The sequence below is a fragment of the Astatotilapia calliptera genome, chromosome 11, assembly GCF_964374335.1.
Source record: "Astatotilapia calliptera chromosome 11, fAstCal68.1, whole genome shotgun sequence".
NCBI lineage: Eukaryota > Metazoa > Chordata > Actinopteri > Cichliformes > Cichlidae > Astatotilapia > Astatotilapia calliptera.
In genome coordinates this window covers 518814-542484 of record NC_137432.1, presented here as the reverse complement: position 1 = coordinate 542484, position 23671 = coordinate 518814, and the positions used below count along the sequence as shown (strand labels likewise).

Genomic DNA, 23671 nt, shown 5'->3' with positions numbered 1-23671 from the left:
TTTGCTTTGATCATATCAAACTCATTGCTACATAATACAGGCCTCAGCAGTGCCGACCTGTGGCTGTAGCTCAGGTGGTAGAGCGGGTCACCTACTAACCAGAAGACATGATACTAATCCCAGGTTGCTCTTCAGTGCATCCATCGGGGTGTGAATGTTAGGTAGCACTGGAAGCCTAGAAACGTGCTGGTGTGATTGGGTGAATGAACAAGTTGTATAAAGCGCTTTGAGTGCTCAGATTGGGTAGAAAAGCGCTATATTAGAACCAGTCCATTTACCTTTAGCTCCTCCCACAATAGTTGGTGCACATTGTTCCCATTGGGCTGCAGTATCTGGATCTTCAGTTTCAAAAGGTTCTAGCACTGAGCTACCAGGTGTTTCTTGGTTCTTTGCCCGTTCATAGTCATCACATTTATGCATATAACCTCTCTGAGTGGGTTCGCTGGCGTAGCCGTGTTACATCAGTTCCATGTTTCCTGTCCTTACCCGTGTAGGCAGCTTCTCATCTGTCCTGTTCTGGTTTCCCAACACCTGACCTTGTTAAGCTGGGTGACGTCTAAGCCAGTAGTTAGGCTTAGCTAGCATTTGGGGTCTAGCCCATGCTGCATGCATGTCTTGAATGGGTATAATACTGTCAGTGGATACAATTAGAAAACATCGTTTACATTACAGTTGGTAAACTTCATCAATACTTGGTCACCTAACATGACTTATCAGTCAGGGACGCACATCCACTGTTACAGTCACGCCAAGTACCCCAGCATGGCTCCTCTGCTCCTGCAGTGTGATAACACAACCCTTGAATTGTGCAACAAAGACATTCAGGCTGCAGACAGAACAACGTGATGTGCTATGTAGCTGCAACAAAAATGAATCCAGCAGATTCCATTAGTGTGCGAGCTACACCACAGCTCTGTGTTTGTGTCATATCAGTAATGCCAGCTCAGTCTGGGTTCAGGGAAACTGCTCTCCTTTAACATAAGGCTTCAAACTTGCATTTTTTGTAAGGGCAGCCTGTAGCTTCAGCCGGAACAAACAATCTTGAACTTGTGGAAAAATAAATTGACACCAATCAGATTTTCTGAGGTTCATTAAAATAAATCCGGATCAATAAAGCCAGAGCAGGCTTCACACCTGCACTGATACTGAAAAGAATAACTAACATCTCCTCTACACATGTGTGGATACAAACACTGTGTTTGCAGCTGAATGCAAACGTTACAGTTAACAGTACATAGAGGTTAAACCAGGTGAAACATTTTTAATCTTGCATTATTTTAATTCATTCACAGCACAAAACTCGTGTGTAAAATGTATTAATAAGAGCGGTGGTGAATTAACATTGGCTGTTTTGTAGCAGATGGGCATCTCACTGCACACTGTAAAGACAAATGAAAGCATTTACACCGAGTGTGGTGCTCAGCTGCCCCGTATCGCAGACACAACCTGGAAACACATTATGCAGAAGGTTCATAACATCATCCTCCCATCCAGACCACAGTCTGTGCTCCCTGCTTCCCTCTGGGAAGAACGAGGTTCAGGAACCTCTGATCCAGAAACAACCAGCTCAGGAACACCGTCCTCACATTTTAAACCCTAAACACACACAAGCACACAAAAATAACATTGTGCAAATACTGTGAATCCATGTACATATTTACTCTGTAGGCTTCTCTTTCATTCATGTTCGTTACTCCGGACAATAATGTTATATCGTTTCCACTTCACATCAGATACCAAACTTTGTGTCATAGTTTGAGTATTGTGGTTTTCAGTGACAATAAAATAGTCTAATCCAAAGCCGTCTTAGTTTTGATTACTAATCTTCATAACCTTCCCGGGATTCAGGAGATCAGGTAGTTTATTCACGAGAGCTGTTATTGAGTTTAGGCTCTCGTTTGCTGTGCGACACACTAATAGGTCCCTCTGACAATCCGCTCTCTTAACACGACATCATGACATCATGTGTTAAGAGCAAACACTACATTAACACTACTGTCAGACTAATATTGTTTTCCATTGAACATTATTGTTGGGCTGCTGTAGGCAGCTGGGGTCAGCGTCACTACTGGTGCCATGAAGTAGTTCTGACGTTGCACAGACCATAGAGAACATTATGCTGCTCGTAACATCGTGCAGATGAACGGTTTGGTCTGAGGACTCCTCTCCAGAGGAAGGCACAGACCTCTGCAGGCTGAGCACCTGACTGCCATTACATATCGGGCCTGAGCCCAACAATGCCTGGCCTCATGTGGCAGATTGCACTTCAGACTGTCCGGGAGCTCGCAATGACCATCGAGACGTGGGGGGGAAATGCCCCAGGACACTGTCGTCTCATTAGGAGCATGCCCTGATCCTGTCAAAGTCAAATTTATTTATGTAGCACATTTAAAACAGTGACTGTTGACCAAGGGGGTGTACATTTAAGGTAATCAAGAGATAAAAATATAGGAAGAAATGATAACATTTAAGAAAAAGAAGCATAAAAAGAGAAGATTTAAGTAAGAAATGAGACAAATAAAAGTCATACAAACTCTTTCTGATTTAAAAGCCAAGGAACAAAAAGTGGGTTTAAAAAGAGTCCAATGTTGGGGAGGTCCTGATGTGAAGGAGCAGTTTGTCCCACAGTTTAGGAGCAGTTACAGCAAAGGCCCGATCTCCTCTGTGCTTTAATCTGGACCTCGGCACAGGAGCATTTGAGCCGTACCCCCAAGTGAGCTCTTTGGGGTGTACCAATTAAAAAGACCAGAAAGGTGTGAGGGTGCTAACCCGTGCAACGCCTTCAAAAACGAATAATAAAGCAACAAAGGATCCAGCAGGTGCATCGTTCCAATCCTGGGAAATGTAGGATGCATTTGTAGGCTGTATTTGGATGAACCTCTAAATTGGGACATCCTTCACTGCCTACAATACGAAGCTCAACGATGGCACATCCAGTGTCCAAACACAGTAGTCCAGTCAGGTAGAGACATCTAGCACGGTTTTTTGGGTGTTTTTCTAAACTGATGTTTAACACTATATTAAGAATGCCTTTGCAGTGTAATTGAGAGAATCCTTCTCTCATCTCACATGATTTTATGTTATTTATGTTAAATAACTTTTTCTCCCTCTTCTTTTTGAAGTCTTATGTTTACCAGTTTAAAACAGTGTTAATGAACACGGGGTCGGTCGGTCAGTTTAAAGCCAGCACATCCTTTATCACACAAATGCATTTCATCTGAGAGAGTCAGGCTCCAACACAAAGAGATGCAAAATTATGAGAACCTAGAAGTTTGTAGATAACTGCTGGAACAAAGTTGAGAATTTGTGTTCGTGATCTAACGTATTTTCTCCAAAACAAAATATTCAGCAACTCATCCACAAAGTGGCAGCCAGGTGTCAGAGACGTCCCGAGATGCATAAAGTGTAAAAGCTGCCAGTGCTCCGCTGACACAATAACACAGACCTCTGAACTTCTGGCGACACAAAAACCTCCTGGTTGTAGCGCAGTAAGTGCCAGGAGCTTACAGGAGTTCATAGTAAAGGCTCCAGTATTTTTGTCAGTTATTAATTTCACCCCCTGCTTTAAGTTCACTTACATACAAAAGAAACGAACAGTCACAAATTTCATGGTAGTATCCAGAAAGAACAGAAAAAAACTTAAATAGATTTTCATGTCATGAGTGAAATAAATATTATATCACACCAAGCACAACATGACTTAACACTTGATGGAAAAACGATTCTTTCGAAGCACAGCAGTAACTGGTCACCAGGTTTGCACACATCTCAGGAAGGAGTTTGTTCCACCCTCTTTATAGAAACTCCTGTAGTTTTCTTGGCTGCTGCTAAACAACAAGAAAGTTCAGCTCCCTCCTGAGTACCGAGGCCTGGAGACTGGCTCGGCCGCTCCTTTGTTGCCTTGGCAGTATGTTGGCAATCACTGTCAAGTTGGAAGACCACGACAATCTTCAGTATTCTTGCTGGTCTTGTGCAGGTCCACAGCCTCGTTCCTGACATTTTTTGACAGCTCTTTGGTTTTGCCAATGGTCGTAGAGAAGCTGGAGCGGAAGAAACTGACTCTGAAGACAGGCGGCGTGCTTTAAACACAAGTTAAGATCAGTAGTGTCTGTAATTGACTGATTGTAATCTGTGTCCCACATGGGCGCACAGCTGCCACAGACTGTTGTACACCGTATTTCACTCAGTGACATCAGGTTTGACAGCATTCCTCGTCAGTGGCTTGAGCATGAATCGATGATTAATGTATTTGCTCGCTTGAAGATTTTATAGTAGACTTAAATATGGCTACTCGCTGCAGTTTTCTGTACTTAACTGAAAGAGTGATCACAAGGAAAACGGCATGTACATGAAGTCTTCAGAACCAGGAGTTTCAAATTCTGATTCAATGACTCTGCTGCTATAGATATGTAAGAGTCTGACAAATGACTGTAACAAAAAACCTTTCTCACCGCTATGGGTTTAATTATATTGCCAACTCATGTAGGACCACCAAACTGTGCAAAGAATCCAAGAAGATGGAAAATCTGATAATGAAGACAAATTGGATCTATAAGTTGAATCTGGAGCTGATTTCTTATTACAAAGTCTGGCATGTAGTTGACCTGCAAAGGCACTGAAACAGAGGAAAAGAGATGAAGAATTGAGACGCTGATGTGAGTCCCATCAAAAACACCTGCAGAGGATAACAACTGACGGGCATGTTGCGCAGCAGCCATGCTTGGGTGCAGGCTGCTAACCAAGCCGGCCAGTGTTAGCTGAGACTTGGCCTCCACCTCACACCGGGGCCATAAGGAGAACATTTACTGCAGAATATTTAAATATGTGTTCATATTGTGGTTGTGATCAAGTATATTACTTTTATCTGCAGGCCCTGCTGTCATATCTAGACATGTAAAACAGTCAAAAAACAAAATGATGTTCGAGAGGTTTCTTTATTTTACACGACTGTTTCCTCTGTGGAGGCAGGGATGGTAAGCCAGTCTCTGCAGGTCTTTGGTGCAATACTGATCCTAATAAACCATTAACATGAAAAATATAAAAATAGTTATTTAAATAACAAGTAAAAGCTTCTATTGCTGACACACTGGCATGGAATCAGTGCAGCATTCACAGTCTCAGCTTTCAAACGTTGTATTAACTCCTCTGTGGAATGGCGAGCTCAGGAGTCGGCAGAACCGCTCCCTGTCGTTGCAGATGTCTCAGGATGTCCAGGATGGAGTCGAGCTCAAGGCGGAAAGCATCCATCTCCCTGCTCTTGTCCTGAGCCAGACGTCTCCAGTGCTCCAGCTCAGACTGCAAATCATCACCTGGCGTCTGCCACGCCCCCCCAAGCACCTGAAGGACACAAACAAAAGACCTCAGGTTGTATTTGATACAGTAGAACTACTTCATCTGACCTCTATGTGGATAATATCATCAGGGGAAGTGCACAAGCTTCTCCACCAAACAGTGTATATGTTTGGCCACAGGTTCAGCAGTGTGTCTAACTCCGATGTCTGTGTGACTCGCAGACGGTTTCCCAGAGTCCAGGAGACGTTTAAAGTCATTTACAGCATAACATTCAGGTCAGCTTACGTTTTCGTACAAGTTTGCCACTAGTTCAAGTTAGTTTCATTTACGCTGACAATGTGGATCCAGACCTGCTTTTGTTTGAACGTGGTTAGTTCAGGGGATCACCCACCGTGGATGTCCAAGCCTGTGTTCAAAGTTTATCACAACTGCTGATTTAAAACACCTGAATCTTGACCTTAGGGGTCACTACAGGTTCACGTCAGGTTCTGGGTTCCAGTTTCTGTCAGCTAGTTGGGCCCTCACTGGTACCTGCTGCAGCTCCTTCTCTCTGTGCTGGTGTCTGAGCTCCATGTTCAGTATCTTCCTCTCCAAGGTGCACAGGAGTTTCACCTCTGAGCTTGAAGCTTCTTTAGCTTCCTTCAGCTCCTGCAGCAGTTTGGTTAGCTAAACATGAGACAGAAGCAGCTAAATTAAATTAATTAATTCCAATTAATTATTGACACATTTAATGAATTGTTTAATGGTGTATTTCATTAATTCATTTTGGCAGTCCTGGCATTCCATAATTCAGAGTCTTTCTGTGTATAATCCTGGATAGAGCCAGCACAGCTCCTCACCTGCGTCTGCAGAGCATCCTCTCTCCTCCTGGATATTTTCAGTGCTTCTTTGCACCCCTGCGTTTCTTTCAGCTGCTTGTCCAGATGATTCATCATTATCTGCAGGTACATATGAATGTTAAAGCAGCAGGCTCATGTTGTACAGAGGCTGCTTGATGAGGGAGCCCTACCTCTTGAGTGCTCAGCTTATTAGTCAGTTCTGCAACCTTAGAGTCTGAGTGTTCGAGTGCATGGGTGGCCCGCAGGTGGTCCAACACTCTAAAGTGTTCTGCCTTCATAGTGGATAGCTGCTCTTCAAACTCCTCTGTCAGCCTGGGAGATTAAATCATATCTTTAATTCAGGGGCAGCAGGTGATTGGCTGGGTTGTTGAAGAACATCCTGCTTCTTTGCAGGATGGGTCTCTATTTGCACTATGAAGCACTGTCCAATCAGCTTTGCCTGAATCTGAAGAGAGTGTAACTTTATATTCCTGAGAATTCATCAGCAGCACAAATGTTCCAATAGCAGCCACGCATCCCCAACGTGACATCCCCTTCACCGTTTTCCTGACAGATGATGTGATCTGTATCATCTCCACACACTGTTTGTTCTCGAGTATAACCAGTGGTTGGCACTTTGTTGTACACCTGTGTATTGACGTTGACAGTGATATTCCCCATCAGCCTTTTATGGCTCAGGGATAGAAATTCAACACTGTAAATGAACTTTGATATTCAGTCTGCTTCACTGCTTTAAGTATAACATTTCCTAAACAGCAAGTGCAAGTAGAAGCATTTGGAAACAAGCAGAAAGCACACAGAAGCAAAACTACAAAACTGTACCTGCACAGCTGCTGCTTGGCCTGTGCAGCATCAGCCTTCAGAGCTTCCTTCTCCTGCTCGCTCTGCAAGAGCACAAGCTCCACCTGCTTTTTTAAAGCTTCGTTCTCCTGCAGAACCTCAGAGATATGACTCCCTGTCAGAAGGAAACATGAAAAAAATCTTCTAGTGCCTCCAGCTAGCTGCATTTTTTAAATCTGGAAAACCACAGCCCTGCTTATAGACGCTTCTATATCCCTGCTGTTAGTGTTCACACTGGGATCGATGTGGGCATGTTCTTCCTTCTGATGCAAGTCTAGAATATGTAAACAACACTTGTGTGTAAACCACTTTCAAGGATCGCTCGACAAATAACAGTCACACACACACACGCGCACACACACACACACACACACACACACACACACACACCATAAATTGCCCCCTTCACGCACTATGTACTTATACAGCACTCTGCATTGCATTATGAGTTGTTATTAATCTTTGGCTCTCTTCCACAGCACGACTTTAGTCTCGTCTCCCTGCTCTCGTCCCCGATGAGGCGAATCTTGTTGGGATTTGGAATTGAATAAATAAAATCAAAGTGAATTAAACAGTGTGACCACAAAATATTTTGATTGCATCAGGTGATCTTTAGTCCCTTTTGTGTATTACTTACTTTAAAAAAGTGCATTCCCACCTGTGAATACGATGGGCTGATAGGTCTTCTCACACGGAGCAGCTGGGAATGTTTCTCCTCCTGCAGTGAGGAGACCTGGTTGTTGGTGTTTGCTCTCAGTGGATCGTCTTTCTGCTCGTGTGTTGGGGGCAGACGGCATGTTCCTCCGTTCCTTCTTCAGTTCCTGAATGGTCCGTGTCTTTTTAGCGAGCTCTTGATTCAGCCGCTCAAGCCGCACACCAAATGCTGCCTCGGCTTGGCGCTGGTGCCGGCCGGGACTCAGCAGGGCCTGTAAAACGAAGGGCTCTCCTCAGTATTGTATAATCGAGTACAAGTTTATTTTGTGTTATCAACTCCTCCATTATCCTACTTCATCCATTATTCCAAGGTTTCAGGGCAAAGGCTGCCTGCTCTAGCATCTGGAGGCAGCTAAGACAATAGCTCTTTGCTTTTAGTAAGACTTGTACTGACCTTCTGTTTAAGCTGCTGCTGGAGAGACTCGATCTGCTCATGCAGAGATTTCTCCTTCTGTTTGTGGCTCTGCTTCACACGGTACAGCTCTTCCTCCAGAGCCTGGACTACTGGTGACTGGGACCCAGCTGCTGCTTCAAGCTGCTGCTTACGCTGCAGCTGCTGCTCCAGCTCACAGATCTGCTGCTCGTAGCGGAGCTGCAGAGCAGACACATAGTGGCATTCAACAAAAATCTGCTACACTGTTGCAGGTTGTTTGTTTTTAAGACTCAGTTTGTGAGCATGATTTAAAATGTATTTGATTTTATAATGTGTCTAATTTGATTAAATAACTGTGACAAGTTATATATAAAACAGTCCTTAATGAAGAGGAATTAATAATACAGGACCAAGCGCAGTACATCAGTGACTGCAAGCAAAGAAACAACAAATCAAAAGCAGCTACCGACCAAAGAACACTGTTACTGATCCCTGTGTGAAACAAGCCACATGTGCTTCACACTTTCTACTTTACGTATAAACAGTGAGTGATACACAAACCAGTTAACAGGTACAGCTGGAAACTGAGCCAGTCAGCAGCTGACAGGCTCGTGGGTGTGACTAAGCAGGCCGACGCCTACAGACTCAGATCCTCCACAGTAGAGAGGCTGCAGTCCTTTATGAAACAATGCTCTGAAAACACTAATGAATATGTCCATGTCCATGACAAGAGTCCAAACTGAAATAAAACCTTTCTGTCCGTCAGTTTTTCCACAGAAATCAAAATGGCCAGTGCTGTAAGTGACTCATAGTGCTGTCACACAGCTGCTGAGGGATTTTACTACAGTGAAACTGGAGTTGAATCAGAAAAATATTATAATGTATTCACTCTGCCTCATCTCTTGAGTTATCTGCTAATGGTGCTTCAACCCCTGGCTGCTCCACAGCACTGTGACTGAGCTTGTGGACAGGTGACTGAGACGAGCTGTGTAAAGAGCTTTAAGTGCTACGAGGCGCTACAAGAGGAACTGGTTCATGTGTTCCCTCATCTGATGTTTTTAATGATCATTTCATCATTAAATGATACAAACCACAGAAAATAATGGTTCTGACACAGACTTCTATAAAACACACGGAGTCTCTACTATAAGCAGACGTCTGAAACGTGATTCTTCACTGTGATGAATCAAACTACCGTAATTGTCGGGCTATAAGCCGCTACTTTTTGCACAAGCTTTGAACCCTGCGGCTTTTAGTCAGGTGCTTCTTTTCTATGGATTGTCCATGATTTTTGTCATATCGTAAGATTTGTTTTGTTTGTTCTGCTGTTGTACGGCACTACGTTGCCTGGCGGAAGGATCGGGGTTCAAGAGTGGTATGTTGGTCACATGTCCGTCCGCCAGGCAACATAGTGCCGTACAAGTAGCACGAAATACAAACTTCAAAGTAGCGCTACGCGTTCAGCGGGAGGCGTGGATGACCAGCGGCGATAAACTTGCGAAAAGCAAGTTATGCTCAACTCCACCGGTGGAATCTGACAGCGTGGAAAAGTGTGAAAACATCCACGATCACCAACGGATTTTGAAGGGCTGGACTGCTGCATGATGGAGAGGAGGACACCGCCACGGCCCTTCTGAGGGTGTTCGACTCTGACACTGACAACGAGGATTTCTTTGGTTTTGTAAGTGACAACGAAGGAAAGAAGCTGAGAGTGGATGACGAAGCCACCCTGAGCCTGTTTGTATCCGACACTGGAGAAGAGGACTTTGGTGGTTTCAGTGGCAGGAAGAAGAGAAAGATGGTGAATGACTGACTTTTCTTCTTGTTAAAGCCGTGTCACTGCACCTGAGCCTGAAAGGTAGGCCGGATCTATTTTTCTGGTGTGCTGTAGGTTATTGTTATGTACTACATTTGTTACTCATTTATGAAGCACAGCACATGTGCAAATATGTATCCATAACTTGTTTTTCAAAATATTAATAAAAGGGGTGTGTCTCCAAACAGCCGTCTCTTTCCTGACAATTCCCTTTGTGCATATTCTCTTACATATGATGAGTCAACATTGAAACACCTGCGGCTTTTGGTCAGGTGCGGCTAATGTATGTACAAAACAGGATTTTCCCCTGATTTTAGCTTGTGCGGCTAATATTCGGGTGCGCTTTGTAGTCTGGGAAATACGGTACTTCCACAGCAAGAACATTTAAAAGTGTTGGTTCAGCACAGACACACGTTTCCTCACTGATCTGCTGTAAGTCAGACATTTGAAGGAGAAAAATAAAGGTTTTACTGTTTAGTCTCACAGCTGTGCGGTTAAGAAGCTCATTGACTGACTGAAACTGAACTTATTATGTCACACGGCTTCCTCTTTGGGCTTCAGTTCTCTATGAAGCTTTTGTCTGTTTGTCGCTCTGCTTTGCTTTTCTAGCACACCAAGCAGGAGGAGACGTGGTGATCACAAAGTGTGGATTCAGTGACTTCTACTGATGACCAGCAAGAGACGGTGGCTGCCCTATTTCTTTGGTATCCTGTATACCTCACAATACAGGAAAAGAAGGCCGTCGCTTCCCTGAGCAAAGACCACAACATCACTGTTTTACCAGCTGATAAGGGAAGAAGATGCACCGTGGTCCTAAACACTACAGATTACCACACAAAGATCACTACTCTCCTCAGTGACAACAATACCTACGAAGCCTTAAAGCGAGACCCCACAAGCAGCTACAAAAAGAAAGTTATAGCTTGCCTTCAGGACCTTGAAAAGGACAAAATCATTGACTGCCTTACATATCACCGCCTTTACCCAGGGGATGCCATACCCTGCATCTACGGACTTCCTAAAATCCACAAGGAAGCTGTCCCACTCAGACCCATAGTCAGTAGCATAAACTCAGCCACTTATAACATTGCTAAACACCTTGCTACCATCCTTGCTCCTCTCGCGGGGAACACCCCACACCACATCAAGAACTCCACCGACTTCACCGACAAGGTCCAGAAACTTACCCTGGATCCAGATGAAACCATGGTGTCCTTTGATGTAGTCTTTCTCTTCACCTGCATACCCACCACAGAGGCCGTGGAGACGGTCAGAAAACGACTACAAGAAGACAGCTCCTTGGAGGACAGGACCAACTTCACACCCGATCAGACCTGCACACTGTTAGACCTCTGCCTCACCACTACATATTTCAAGTACAACGAAGGCTTTTACAGACAAAAACATGGCTGTGCCATGGGCTCCCCCGTGTCACCTATTGTAGCCAACCTTTACATGGAGGAAGTGGAAAGGAAGGCGCTTGGCTCTTTCAAAGGAAGAGTACCCAGCCACTGGTACAGATATGTAGACGACACCTGGGTCAACATCAAGACACAAGAAGTGGAATCCTTCACTGTGCACATTAACTCTGTGGATAAAAACATCAAGTTCACCAGGGAAGACAAAAAGGACGACTGTCTGCCTTTCCTGGACTGCGCTGTGCACATTGAAGAGAACGGCAAACTCAACATCGAAGTTTACCGGAAGCTGCTGCTTCCTGTCCGTCAGGAAGTCAGTGATCCACCGGCAGATGGGATCAGGCACATTCATCTGGGAAAGCTTGCCTCGGAGATGGTCTGGAAGGATGGTGTTGAAGGCAGAGCTGAAGTCCACAAACAGGATCCTGGCGTAGGTTCCTGGGGAGTCCAGATGCTGCAGGATGAAGTGTAGGGCCATGTTGATGGCGTCGTCTACAGACCTGTTGGCTCTGTATGCAAACTGCAGGGGGTCCAGGAGGGGGGCCGTGAGGGTCCTGAGATGGGAGAGAACCAGGCGCTCAAAAGACTTCATGACCACAGATGTCAGAGCCACGGGTCTGTAGTCATTTAGTCCAGTGATCCTAGGTTTCTTGGGGACAGGGATTATGGTGGAGGACTTGAAGCAGGCAGGCACATGACATGCCTGCAGTGAGGAGTTGAAGATGCCAGAAAACACTGGGCCAGCTCGTTTGCACAGTGTCTGAGGGTGGCAGGAGACACACCGTCTGGGCCGGGAGCTTTCCGAGCATTTGGTATTAAGATGTGATTAACATATTTTTTGTCATTTAAAAAGGACAAAACCCCACACTAGCAGACAGCTGTAAAAGGTATAAACACGCCCCCAGCAGCCGAGGCTGGATGCAGGGTCACCTGATCCAGCCCTGACTATACGCTTTATCAAAGTTTTAAGCCCAATCTTAAAAGCTGAGAGTGTTTGACCCCTGAACCCAAGCTGGAAGGGGGTGAACAGGTCGGTGGTGTGACGGGGGCTTTCTGTTTAGGGTCCTCTTCACAGTCACCCAGCTGTTACTTCCAGGCTGAGTGCTGGCAGGTCGTTACATCGACAAGCCTGTGGACTGATGTTAGCTGTACCTTGACTCTGTGAAACTGCTGCTCCATAACCTGGAGGCTGCGTTTGGCTTCCTCATCGTGATTCTCCAGCTCGGCCTCCAGACGTTGGATCCTTCGCTCCAGCAGAGCAGTGATCCGGCTGGAAGAGGACATTTTGCCAGCGTCCTCGTGGCTGGCAGATGTGGCTGCAGCATAAATCAAAGCAGGCAGCGAATTTGGGTTTCTGCTCCTGAGTATTTGTTCCAGCTCCTTCACCTGGTGAAAACACAAGTGATATGAAGTTGTAGAAGAAGGAAGGAGAAATGAATTGTTAGTGTATGCCCGTGTGCCAAACCTGTCGCTCCAAGTCCTTCATCCTCTTCGAGTCCACAAATTTGTCTCTCGCCTTTCTCTGCCAGCTGTTTCTTTTGCCCACTTCCTGTTTCAGTTTTTCTACCTGAAATGGAGACGGCCTGTTACTTCCCATCCTCATTCCTAAAGCTTTCACTGTTGTCACTGTAAAGCACCACAAAAGAACTCTCGCGGCCCGGTACCAAACGAGTCACGGACCCCGAGGCCCGGGGGTTGGGGACCGCTGCTCTAGAGCAATGTTTCCAGAGCCAGGAAAGATAGGCACATTCCTCAAAATTAACACAATTTAAATCAATTTTAGTTTTAGTGGGGCGATCGTGGCTCAAGAGTTGGGAGTTCGTCTTGTAATCGGAAGGTTGCCGGTTCGAGCCCCGGCTCCGACAGTCTCGGTCGTTGTGTCCTTGGCCAAGACACTTAAGATAAGATAGAACTTTATTAATCCCTCGGGTGGGTTCCTCTGGGAAATTCGACTTCCAAAAAAAGCACAGCAACGACCGAAGTTACAGTTACAGAACTGTTATATATATATATACACACACACACACACACACACATATATAAATACAGAGACAAATATAAATAAAATATACAAAGGGGATAAATAGAATAAATAGGAATAAAAAATAAAAATACAAGTGAATTGCACATTTCAAGTATTGAGGTCTATTGCACTGTTGACTATTTACAAAAAGTATTGCACAAGGTATTGTACAGTGAGGTGCAGAGGCACTGCAGCTTAGTTGTTCCCCCCTCCTTTGTCCTCCTGTTTCCCCTCCAGAGAGGAGTTAAACAGTCTGATGGCGTGTGGGACAAAGGAGTTTTTAAGTCTGTTAGTTCTTGTCTTGGGGAGAAGCAACCTGTCACTGAACAGACTCTTCTGATTGTTTATGGCCGTGTGCAGAGGATGCCCAGCATTGTCCATGCTTCACCCGTTGCCTACTGGTGGTGGTCAGAGGGCCCGGTGGCGCCAGTGTCCGGCAGCCTCGCCTCTGTCAGTGCGCCCCAGGGTGGCTGTGGCTACAATGTAGCTGCCATCACCAGTGTGTGAATGTGTGTGTGAATGGGTGGATGACTGGATATGTAAAGCGCTTTAGGGTCCTTAGGGACGAGTAAAGCGCTATACAAATACAGGCCATTTACCATTTTTTCAAATCAAAACAACAGTTTCCTTGAGGCACATTTTGCTGTAACATAAAGAACTGAATGTTAGACTGAAACCAACAATCACACAATTCCCTGTAGGAGGTGCTCTGTGACAGCAGGAAAAAAAAACGATGGTTTGTGGCAAAACCATCACAGCCTGGTCACATGGTCTGACTGGGAGAGTACAACCACCAGCCTGCCTTAAATGGGAATGATGAATTATTCAAGTTGTATATCTAAAAAAGGTACAACAACAACAAAGACAAATAAAGTTCTGATCAACAAAGGAAACCGTCTCTAAGACTAAACACTGACCTCATTAATTATAAATGGTGTGATTGAATGTTTTGTTTCTATTATAAGTCCTGTTTAAATTAGTTGTTTAGAGTATTTAATGAAAACTGTACCACACACATGCTAAAACAGACTCTTAGATGGCTCGACTACACCATCTATTTCAGGTACAAACACTGAGTCACACGTTAGAAGGTTATGTTACAGTCATTGAATTAGCCTGCTTTATGTCCTGGTGGGCGGGGCTATGACTCGCCACACCCACTATCAGATCGTTACATGGAGAAACCTTTTGAATAGAGATTGAAAATGTGACGTCATTTCCGTGGTAAAACTGCAAAGGATTCTGGGTAAGAGTGGCAAGCGGTACCAGTGTACGAAGCTGTTGTATTATTAACTGCAATAGCCGGTCGCATGACAGCCACGGGAAGCCGACGGGTAAAGAGATCGGTTTTATCGGATTACATCGTTGAAGAGAAATTGTTCGAGCCATGTTTCCGAAGTAACAAAGAGCCGACGGATGGCCTGGATTGCAGCCATTCAAAGACCAAATATAACGTCCCAGAACACTCACAGGTTAGTCTGCTCCAAGCATTTACACAAAGGTCAGTCTGCTGTTGTAATTGTTGATGTAGGTTACAAATAAGTCTTAATTTGAATTGAATTCGTTGCTATGCTGCTTTGTTCACTGTGGCTTTGCGGGCTAATGTTTGTGTTTTGTAGGAAAACCAGCCTACAAAATGCAGGAATGTGATCCAGACTGGGCCCCTCTATCAGCCTGGGTCAGACCGAGTTTAAAGCTGCTACCACAGCCCGATTTGATCGGTTAAGAGAGAGAGCGAGATCGAAACGTCCCGCATATATGTGCCCAAGTGTTGTATTGAAGCAATCAATTGATGAATAACTTTTCCAGTATGTTGTTTTGTAATGTTTTTTTTTTTGTTGCATTGTTGATTAGTTTTTCACCGAAGCAGCTAATAAAGCACGATGGATTTTTACAATTTTGCCTCTTTCCTGTAAGATTCTATAATAGAACGAAACAATAATGCCAGTTATAAATAAAAACAATAATTGAATGAATTACGAAACACTCATTTTATTTCTATTAGATCTGAAAATGTTGTGTAACACTACAACCTGAAACAACAAATAGATGCGTTGGCCTGTAACAGCAGCTGTGAGATGGAATCGTCCAAATCACCAAAGTAAACTGGAGCTGGGCTTGTTGCAGGATCTGAAGTTACTAAACATGTTGTGAGTGTGTGCACTCACACTTAGGACCATATAATAATAAATATGTGCGTGATGAAAGTTGTGCAGCATGCTAACGTCCTTACTCCACTCTGTATGCTCGTGTGGGTCTGACCCTTTCACTCCTTTGATTTTTTCCTCGTCCTTTTTTTGCCTCTTCGCCACGTCTGTCTTCGTACAGAGCTGCCGTGTTCACCGTCGTTTTGTACAGAACTGCAACTCGTAAACATAAAATGCAAGTAGGGATTAAAACCGCAGAATTAATGATTGCCGGTGCTGGAAATGCTTGATGCGCTTGATGCAGTGTTTTGATGTTGTTGCCACTCGTACCCACAATGCAATGCACGAAAGTCACGTGGTCTGTCAATCTCTATCTCTGTCAATTTCTATACAAAGTGTTCACGGACACCTTGGCTGCTGCCTCTAAACATATTGAGCGTTGTCGGTCGTGCATGCTGCTCATTAACATTCAGTATTTGTTAGTTACTGTTACAGGTTGCTGCTGTGGTCTGCCTACTGTGTTGTTCTCTTTTGGTTTCTTGACTTTTCTTCCAGCAGGTGATCCAGCTGACTTTTGTGGTCTTTTCCTTCTGTCCCTCTGATTTTCTTGAACTTCCCTTGTCTACGCCTTTCCCGTTCCTATCCCCCGGTCATGTCTGTTCTCATTGTAATAACTTAAAAGTAAAAATAAAGATCAATCAAGTGGACCAGTATGACAAAGCCGTAATGATCCACGTTGCCTGTTGGGCCTCTTTCTTGGCCTTCAGACGATAACTCTGATGCTACAGTGCCGAACGGCACAGGAAGAATAACTGAATTAAACTAACAACAATGACTTGCATGAGGGAAGTTCACTGAAGTCAGAGTATCATTTAAATATGTCTGTGAAGGTTCTCAGTCATCTAGGTCATTTTGACTCAAAATTGAGTCAAAGGACTCAAAATTGAGTCAAAGGACTCAATTTTGCCATTTCTCCGCAACAGTTGCCCACAGTGGACCTCATCTCAGCCACAGAAACCGCCATACGGATTAATACATTATCACAGACAGAAGCAGAGCAAATCAGGATGAAAGTCTCAGCCACCCTCTCCAGTGCCAAAGTCCCTCCATCCAACCTCACAATACAGGAAAAGAAGGCCGTCGCTTCCCTGAGCAAAGACCACAACATCACTGTTTTACCAGCTGATAAGGGAAGAAGATGCACCGTGGTCCTAAACACTACAGATTACCACACAAAGATCACTACTCTCCTCAGTGACAACAATACCTACGAAGCCTTAAAGCGAGACCCCACAAGCAGCTACAAAAAGAAAGTTATAGCTTGCCTTCAGGACCTTGAAAAGGACAAAATCATTGACTGCCTTACATATCACCGCCTTTACCCAGGGGATGCCATACCCTGCATCTACGGACTTCCTAAAATCCACAAGGAAGCTGTCCCACTCAGACCCATAGTCAGTAGCATAAACTCAGCCACTTATAACATTGCTAAACACCTTGCTACCATCCTTGCTCCTCTCGCGGGGAACACCCCACACCACATCAAGAACTCCACCGACTTCACCGACAAGGTCCAGAAACTTACCCTGGATCCAGATGAAACCATGGTGTCCTTTGATGTAGTCTTTCTCTTCACCTGCATACCCACCACAGAGGCCGTGGAGACGGTCAGAAAACGACTACAAGAAGACAGCTCCTTGGAGGACAGGACCAACTTCACACCCGATCAGATCTGCACACTGTTAGACCTCTGCCTCACCACTACATATTTCAAGTACAACGAAGGCTTTTACAGACAAAAACATGGCTGTGCCATGGGCTCCCCCGTGTCACCTATTGTAGCCAACCTTTACATGGAGGAAGTGGAAAGGAAGGCGCTTGGCTCTTTCAAAGGAAGAGTACCCAGCCACTGGTACAGATATGTAGACGACACCTGGGTCAACATCAAGACACAAGAAGTGGAATCCTTCACTGTGCACATTAACTCTGTGGATAAAAACATCAAGTTCACCAGGGAAGACAAAAAGGACGACTGTCTGCCTTTCCTGGACTGCGCTGTGCACATTGAAGAGAACGGCAAACTCAACATCGAAGTTTACCGGAAGCTGCTGCTTCCTGTCCGTCAGGAAGTCAGTGATCCACCGGCAGATGGGATCGGGCACATTCATCTGGGAAAGCTTGCCTCGGAGATGGTCTGGAAGGATGGTGTTGAAGGCAGAGCTGAAGTCCACAAACAGGATCCTGGCGTAGGTTCCTGGGGAGTCCAGATGCTGCAGGATGAAGTGTAGGGCCATGTTGATGGCGTCGTCTACAGACCTGTTGGCTCTGTATGCAAACTGCAGGGGGTCCAGGAGGGGGGCCGTGAGGGTCCTGAGATGGGAGAGAACCAGGCGCTCAAAAGACTTCATGACCACAGATGTCAGAGCCACGGGTCTGTAGTCATTTAGTCCAGTGATCCTAGGTTTCTTGGGGACAGGGATTATGGTGGAGGACTTGAAGCAGGCAGGCACATGACATGCCTGCAGTGAGGAGTTGAAGATGCCAGAAAACACTGGGCCAGCTCGTTTGCACAGTGTCTGAGGGTGGCAGGAGACACACCGTCTGGGCCGGGAGCTTTCCGAGAATTCAGGTTCTTAAACTGCTTCCTCACATCTGCTTCATGAATATGAAGAGTTGTGGTGGGAGGAGGTGGTGTGAAATCCTCTTTTGTGTGGGGTGAGGAGGGGGGTGTTGTAGGTGAACAGTTTGAAGGTGGTGATGGCTCTATGGAGGGGGGAGAGGTGGGGGAATTAGTGTCCAAAGTGCCTCTATTGTTGGGGTCGTTGGAGGTGTGAAGGCTGCCTGATGGCTCGTCAAAACGGCAGTAAAAGTGTAAAGGAAGCACTCAAAACTAATTATCCTAATTGGGCTTTTATAAAGTCAGCAAAGAGGCACAGAAAAGAAGACCAGACACCAGCGAGGGAGGATAAGAAGGACAGACGCAACAACATTGTCATCCCCTATGTAGCCGGTGTATCAGAGAAACTCAGGAGAGTTTTCTCCAAGCATGACATCCCGGTGTATTTCAGACCCAGCAACACACTCAGACAAAAACTGGTTCACCCGAAAGACAAAACTCCAAAACACAGACTTAACAATGTGGTGTATGCTGTACAGTGCAGCGAGGAATGCTCAGACCTCTACATTGGAGAGACCAAACAGCCACTTCACAAGCGCATGGCACAACACAGAAGAGCCACCTCCACAGGACAAGACTCAGCAGTCCATCTGCATCTAAAGGTCAAAGGTCACTCTTTCGAGGATGCCAATGTTCACATTTTGGACAGAGAGGACAGATGGTTTGAAAGAGGAGTGAAAGAAGCATCTATGTCCACTGTGAGCGACCATCTTTGAACAGAGGCGGGGCTTACGACACCAACTCTCTGCCATCTATAATCCAGTTTTGAGTTCCCTTCCCAGACGCCTTAACGCCCACTCACATCCTGGGCCATCTGACCTCAGGAAATCACATGATAAGGTGGGGCCAGGTTTCACAATGAACTTACCCGAAACTCTGGCTGATTGGGACCCACACCCAGTTTCACACCTTGGATTAGGTAGATGATCATCAGGGGTCCTTTTGTCCCTCTGTGGGGGGAAACTCCCACTAGGTTTAAATCTGGGACTCTCCACCATTTGACCTTAGAACTGAAGAAGCTTCTTGGATGAGAGGTGAAACGTCTTCAAGCAACTCAAAGAAGTCCAGACGCTTTTCTTTGCAAGTATCATTTAAAATAAAAAGTAGTTAGCACAGACAGAGGATTCATGCAGATTGAGGGTACAAAACAAATCAGTCTGTAACCATCGTGTGAGAGCGGAGCATCACCTGTTCTCTGAGCTGGTGTATCTCAGCTGTAGCAGCCTTCAGCCTGCCAGCATCTCTGTCCAGCATCTCCTGCTTCTCAGCAAACCACTGCAGTTTTTTCTTAAGGGCTGTCACTTCCTCCTGGTGCCTGTCCTCTAATACACGCATCTCAAAGGTCTGATTTCCTAACACGTTCAGGAGAAACGCACTCAGTTCTTACTCACATATACACAGCAGGTACAATAAGTATTGAACATGTCACCAGTTTCCTAAGTAAGTATATTTCTAAAGGTGCTACTGACATGAAAGCTTCACCAGCTTAATTCCCACATTACAAGAAATCAAACATAAATGTCCACAGATTAAGTTGTGTGTAAGAATGAGGAGTGACACAGACAAGTACTTAGAAAGCAATCCTGCCTTTTTATAGGCCAGATGGGACCATCAAGAAACATCTCATGATGGGTAAAAACAAATAATCTAGCTCAAGACCGTCACAGTCCTATTGTTGTAAAACATCCTGATTGGTTACAGAAGAATTTCTAAAATCCTGAAGGTTCCAGTGGCCAGCGCCCGGTCATGGCCGGTTCTCCCCACAGAGCAGTGAACAGAATTATCGCAGAGCCAGGGGCCACTTGTGGAGAGCTACAGAAAGACCAGGAATCCTGCAATTGTTTCAAACAACACAATGAAAACACGGCCTGTATGCACAATACTGTTCATTACTGAAGAAAAAGCAAAATGAAACATTTAAATTTTGCTGAAAAACAATCAAACAAGCCTTTGAAATACTGGGCGAACATAGTCTGGTCAGATGAGACCATAGTTCCACTCGTTGCATGCATAATAAACACCATGCCAACAGGTATGCACCACCAAGGCCTGGGTGTTTCAGCATGTGACACTGGCACACTTCAGGATGAAGGGAAAAATGTGCCGAGACATTCCTGATAGCGAAGAAATGACAGTAGATGTACAGAAAGGAAACTACTGACTGGCTTCAGAGAAAGAAAGAAAGTGTCTCGCCCAGCCAGTCACCTGACCCATATCCAGGTTAAAGTCAGTGGAAAGAACTAAAGGTCAGAGGTCATAGAAAGGGCCCGCGCAGCACTTTCAAGTTTTGAAGACTGTTTGCGTGGAAGTTTGGGCCAAAATCCCGCCCGAGCACACCTGGGAATACTTTCTCCACACAGGAGACGTCGTGAAGCCGTCGCCTCCAACAACGGCTTTTTGTGCGAACAGTTAAGTAAACATCAGTCAGCACGTTCAGTACTTTCATCTGTGTGTGGATTAGATGTTACCCACATCTGGTGACAACTTCACTTTGAATCATACATTTAATGACATATTTGTCAGTTTGATACTTTTTGGGGTTTTATAAACAAATCACCAGTAGCAGCTGGTTACACATCTTTTCAGTGTTGCAGTAATCCTGACAGCATTTGATGCTTTTCTTTGTCACACAACATTAAAGTGAGTCTCTTTGGTCAAACACAACATTTGAAGCTGCCACTTTGATTTATGGGTTTCTGCTAAGGTGGCACATTTTTAAACTGGCAGAGTTTTGCATATTTCTACATGTTTTGAAGGCAAAACGAAGCTCCAAACTTGGGCTTGTCATTATCCTATTATAGCATTTTGGAATTGGGTTTGTATATGAAGTGAAAAGGGGATGAAAAATATGAATATTGTAGTTTCAGGACTGTTCTTTATCTTACCCGATGTGGAGGTGGCTCGGGCTTCAGCCAGGTCTCTCTCTTTCTTAATGAGCTGCAAGTCCACCTCCAGAGCCTGCTTTTCCTGCTTAAGCTTGTGGACGTCCTCAGACATCTTGGCCTCATTTCTCTGCACAAAGATTCACATCTGTGCTACATCAAAGAGGCTAACATAGCCCTTCAAGCCTTACAGTACAGGTGGATGAGAGCGGTACTAACCTGAAGTGAGTTTATTTGCGCTAACAAGTCTGCAGTGCGTGGAGTATGATCCGTTAAGCATATACTTCCCACTGGCCTCGAAGTTTTATGCAGCTGCTCCCTGGTGAGGTTAGAAAAGGTTTACCCTAACCACAGAACAACCACTCCACAGCTAGAGGACTTTATGATCTCTATTTGTTAACGACCTACTTCACAAACTTTGAATAAAGTTAGCGCTGCTGTCCCTGAACACGAGTGACTCTCCGGTTTGGCCTATGAGTTGAATACCTTCCATAGCCCAAACACGTGCTGTTAGCTTCACTGTTAGCTTCACTGTTAGGTGCTTAAATGCACAGAATGAAGCGATGCATGAACATGTGTATGACTCGCAGTGTTCCAAGTGGTCAGTCTTTCACAGTGCACATAAACACACATATATGGGTACAACAACATGTGTGTGGGACGTACAGGTCTGTCAGACGCTCACCTGGTGGCAGCCAGCTCATTCAGCAGCCGCTGGTTTTCTTTAAACATGGCCTCCTCATTAGCTTTACTCTTGGCCTGCTGAGCCTTCATCTGTAAATACAGCTTCTCATTCTCCTGGAGGAAGATTAATGTAAAAAAACAAACAAAAAAACAATGAAAAGAACAACAACTAGGTACAAATGGCTCTTGTTTTTTTAAACCGTTGCTCACACCTAATATGGGCTTTTCTATTTACTGCAGTTTGTATAAAACTGAAAATGATTAGAATTTCATAAACTGTGCCCACACGGCGTCTTAACATAGAGCTTCTGAGGCAAAGCACTGCTACGAGTGGAGAGCACTTCTAAAAAGTTGTTTTAAGCAGATGGCAGAAAGTTTAGTGCTTGGGGAAAATGAGTCCCTCTCATTAAAGACACACTCTCATCTCCCAAACCTATGCAAACTAAAGCAGGGGTCCCCAATCCCAGACCTCGAGGGCCGGTGTCCTGCAGGTTTTAGATCTCACCCTGGGTCAGCACACCTGAATCACATGATTAGTTCATTACCAGGCCTCTGGAGAACTACAGGACATGTTGGTCGTGTCCAAATTCATGGGCTGCATCCTCCTGAGGACCCGGCCTTCGCGGTCTATGTGGGCCGGGTCCTCAGAAGGTCGGGTAGGCCGGAAGTAAACGGCCGTGAAATTGGACGGTCTCGCCTTCTGATTAGCGTCGCCGCTGTCTCGGTGGAGTTTAATAAACTCGGCCGTCTGCTCCTTGCTATCTAAAATATAACAGGACACTGGCGTAAACTCTCGACCATCTCATACTTCTGTTTAATCAGTTTTCTGTTTGACGTTTAGTCAGCTGTGTGAAAACCAAGGGGGAACCCACCCGGGGGATTAATAAAGTTTTATTTTATCTAATCTAATAACTTTAATCTCAGCCAAACCGATTTACTCACGAACAAACAAAACACTGAAAAAAGCCCAACAATAACATCTGTAGGTTGTCTAAGTGACTTATATATTACGTTTAACCCGAGCAGCGAAACTCCGCGGTGATCTGAAAATGATGTGCCGGGAGTTGTGCCGTTCTCGGCCGCATCAGTAACCCTCGAGCTCCCGGCTAGCTGTCGAGCTGGTGGGGAGCAGACGCCTCTGAAAACGTCGAAGCACTTTTGCAAATATGGGATATCTTGATAAACCGAGCAGATATTTGATGTTTACACAACTACTTTCTCGCCTGAAAATATGTTAAAAGTTTATTTTGTGACCCAGAAAGATTAGTAAGAGTAATTTTAAAACTTAGTAGCGGCCGCCATTGTTGGAAACTGGAGTTTGGCTGGGCCGCGCTATGAGTTCTGGGATATGGTGGGCCACGAAGGACACACCCGACCCATCCTTCAAATTCGGGGAAAAGGAGGACGCATTTGTCGGCTGCATTCGGAGGAGTCTACGAATTTGGACAGCCTTCGGCGCGTCGCTGTGACGTAATCGGTCTACAAATGCGGCCTCAGGAGGATGCAGCCCATGAATTTGGACACGACCGTTGAGGAGGTAACTTATCCATTTAAATCAGCTGTGATGGATCAAGGACACATCTAAAGTAGATGTAGAGTAGCGAAAGTCTGCAGTGATCTGAAAATGATGTGTCGGGACTTTGCCATTCTCGGCGGCTCTAGTGACCCTTGACCTCCCGGCTAGCTATCGAGCTAGTGGGTAACAGACGTCTCCGAAAACGTCGGAGCGCTTTTGAAAATATGTGGTGTCCTGATAAACTGAGCAGATATTTGAGGTTTACACAGCTACATTCTCCATGAAAATATGTTAAACGTTTATTTTGTGACCAGAAAGAATAATAAGAGTAATATTAGAACTAACTAGCTGCTGCCATTGTTGGAAACTGAGCTGGGCTGCGCTATGAATTCTGGGACACAGCTTCTTCTTCGGGGTTTAACGGCAGCTGGCATCCTTGTACATGCAGTG

The 23671-nt window shown here is 45.1% G+C and overlaps 1 protein-coding gene across 3 annotated transcripts in view; it reads right to left on the bottom strand.

Moving 5' to 3' along the window:
• Window positions 1-4915: 4915 nt before the first annotated feature.
• cep162 (centrosomal protein 162) overlaps window positions 4916-23671 on the bottom strand; it is a 45721-nt gene continuing 26965 nt past the window's right edge. For all 3 annotated transcript variants that reach the window (XM_026183449.2, XM_026183451.2, XM_026183450.2), the window contains exons 16-28: window positions 21707-21819; window positions 21241-21340; window positions 21025-21151; window positions 19328-19491; window positions 12758-12859; window positions 12445-12678; window positions 8080-8277; window positions 7630-7897; window positions 6954-7086; window positions 6302-6443; window positions 6132-6230; window positions 5824-5958; window positions 4916-5337 (exon numbers count right to left, since the gene is read on the bottom strand). In XM_026183449.2, coding sequence (XP_026039234.2) covers window positions 5137-5337; window positions 5824-5958; window positions 6132-6230; window positions 6302-6443; window positions 6954-7086; window positions 7630-7897; window positions 8080-8277; window positions 12445-12678; window positions 12758-12859; window positions 19328-19491; window positions 21025-21151; window positions 21241-21340; window positions 21707-21819 — 2016 coding nt within the window. In that variant the 3' untranslated portion in view covers window positions 4916-5136. The remainder of the gene's footprint in view (window positions 5338-5823; window positions 5959-6131; window positions 6231-6301; window positions 6444-6953; window positions 7087-7629; window positions 7898-8079; window positions 8278-12444; window positions 12679-12757; window positions 12860-19327; window positions 19492-21024; window positions 21152-21240; window positions 21341-21706; window positions 21820-23671) is intronic.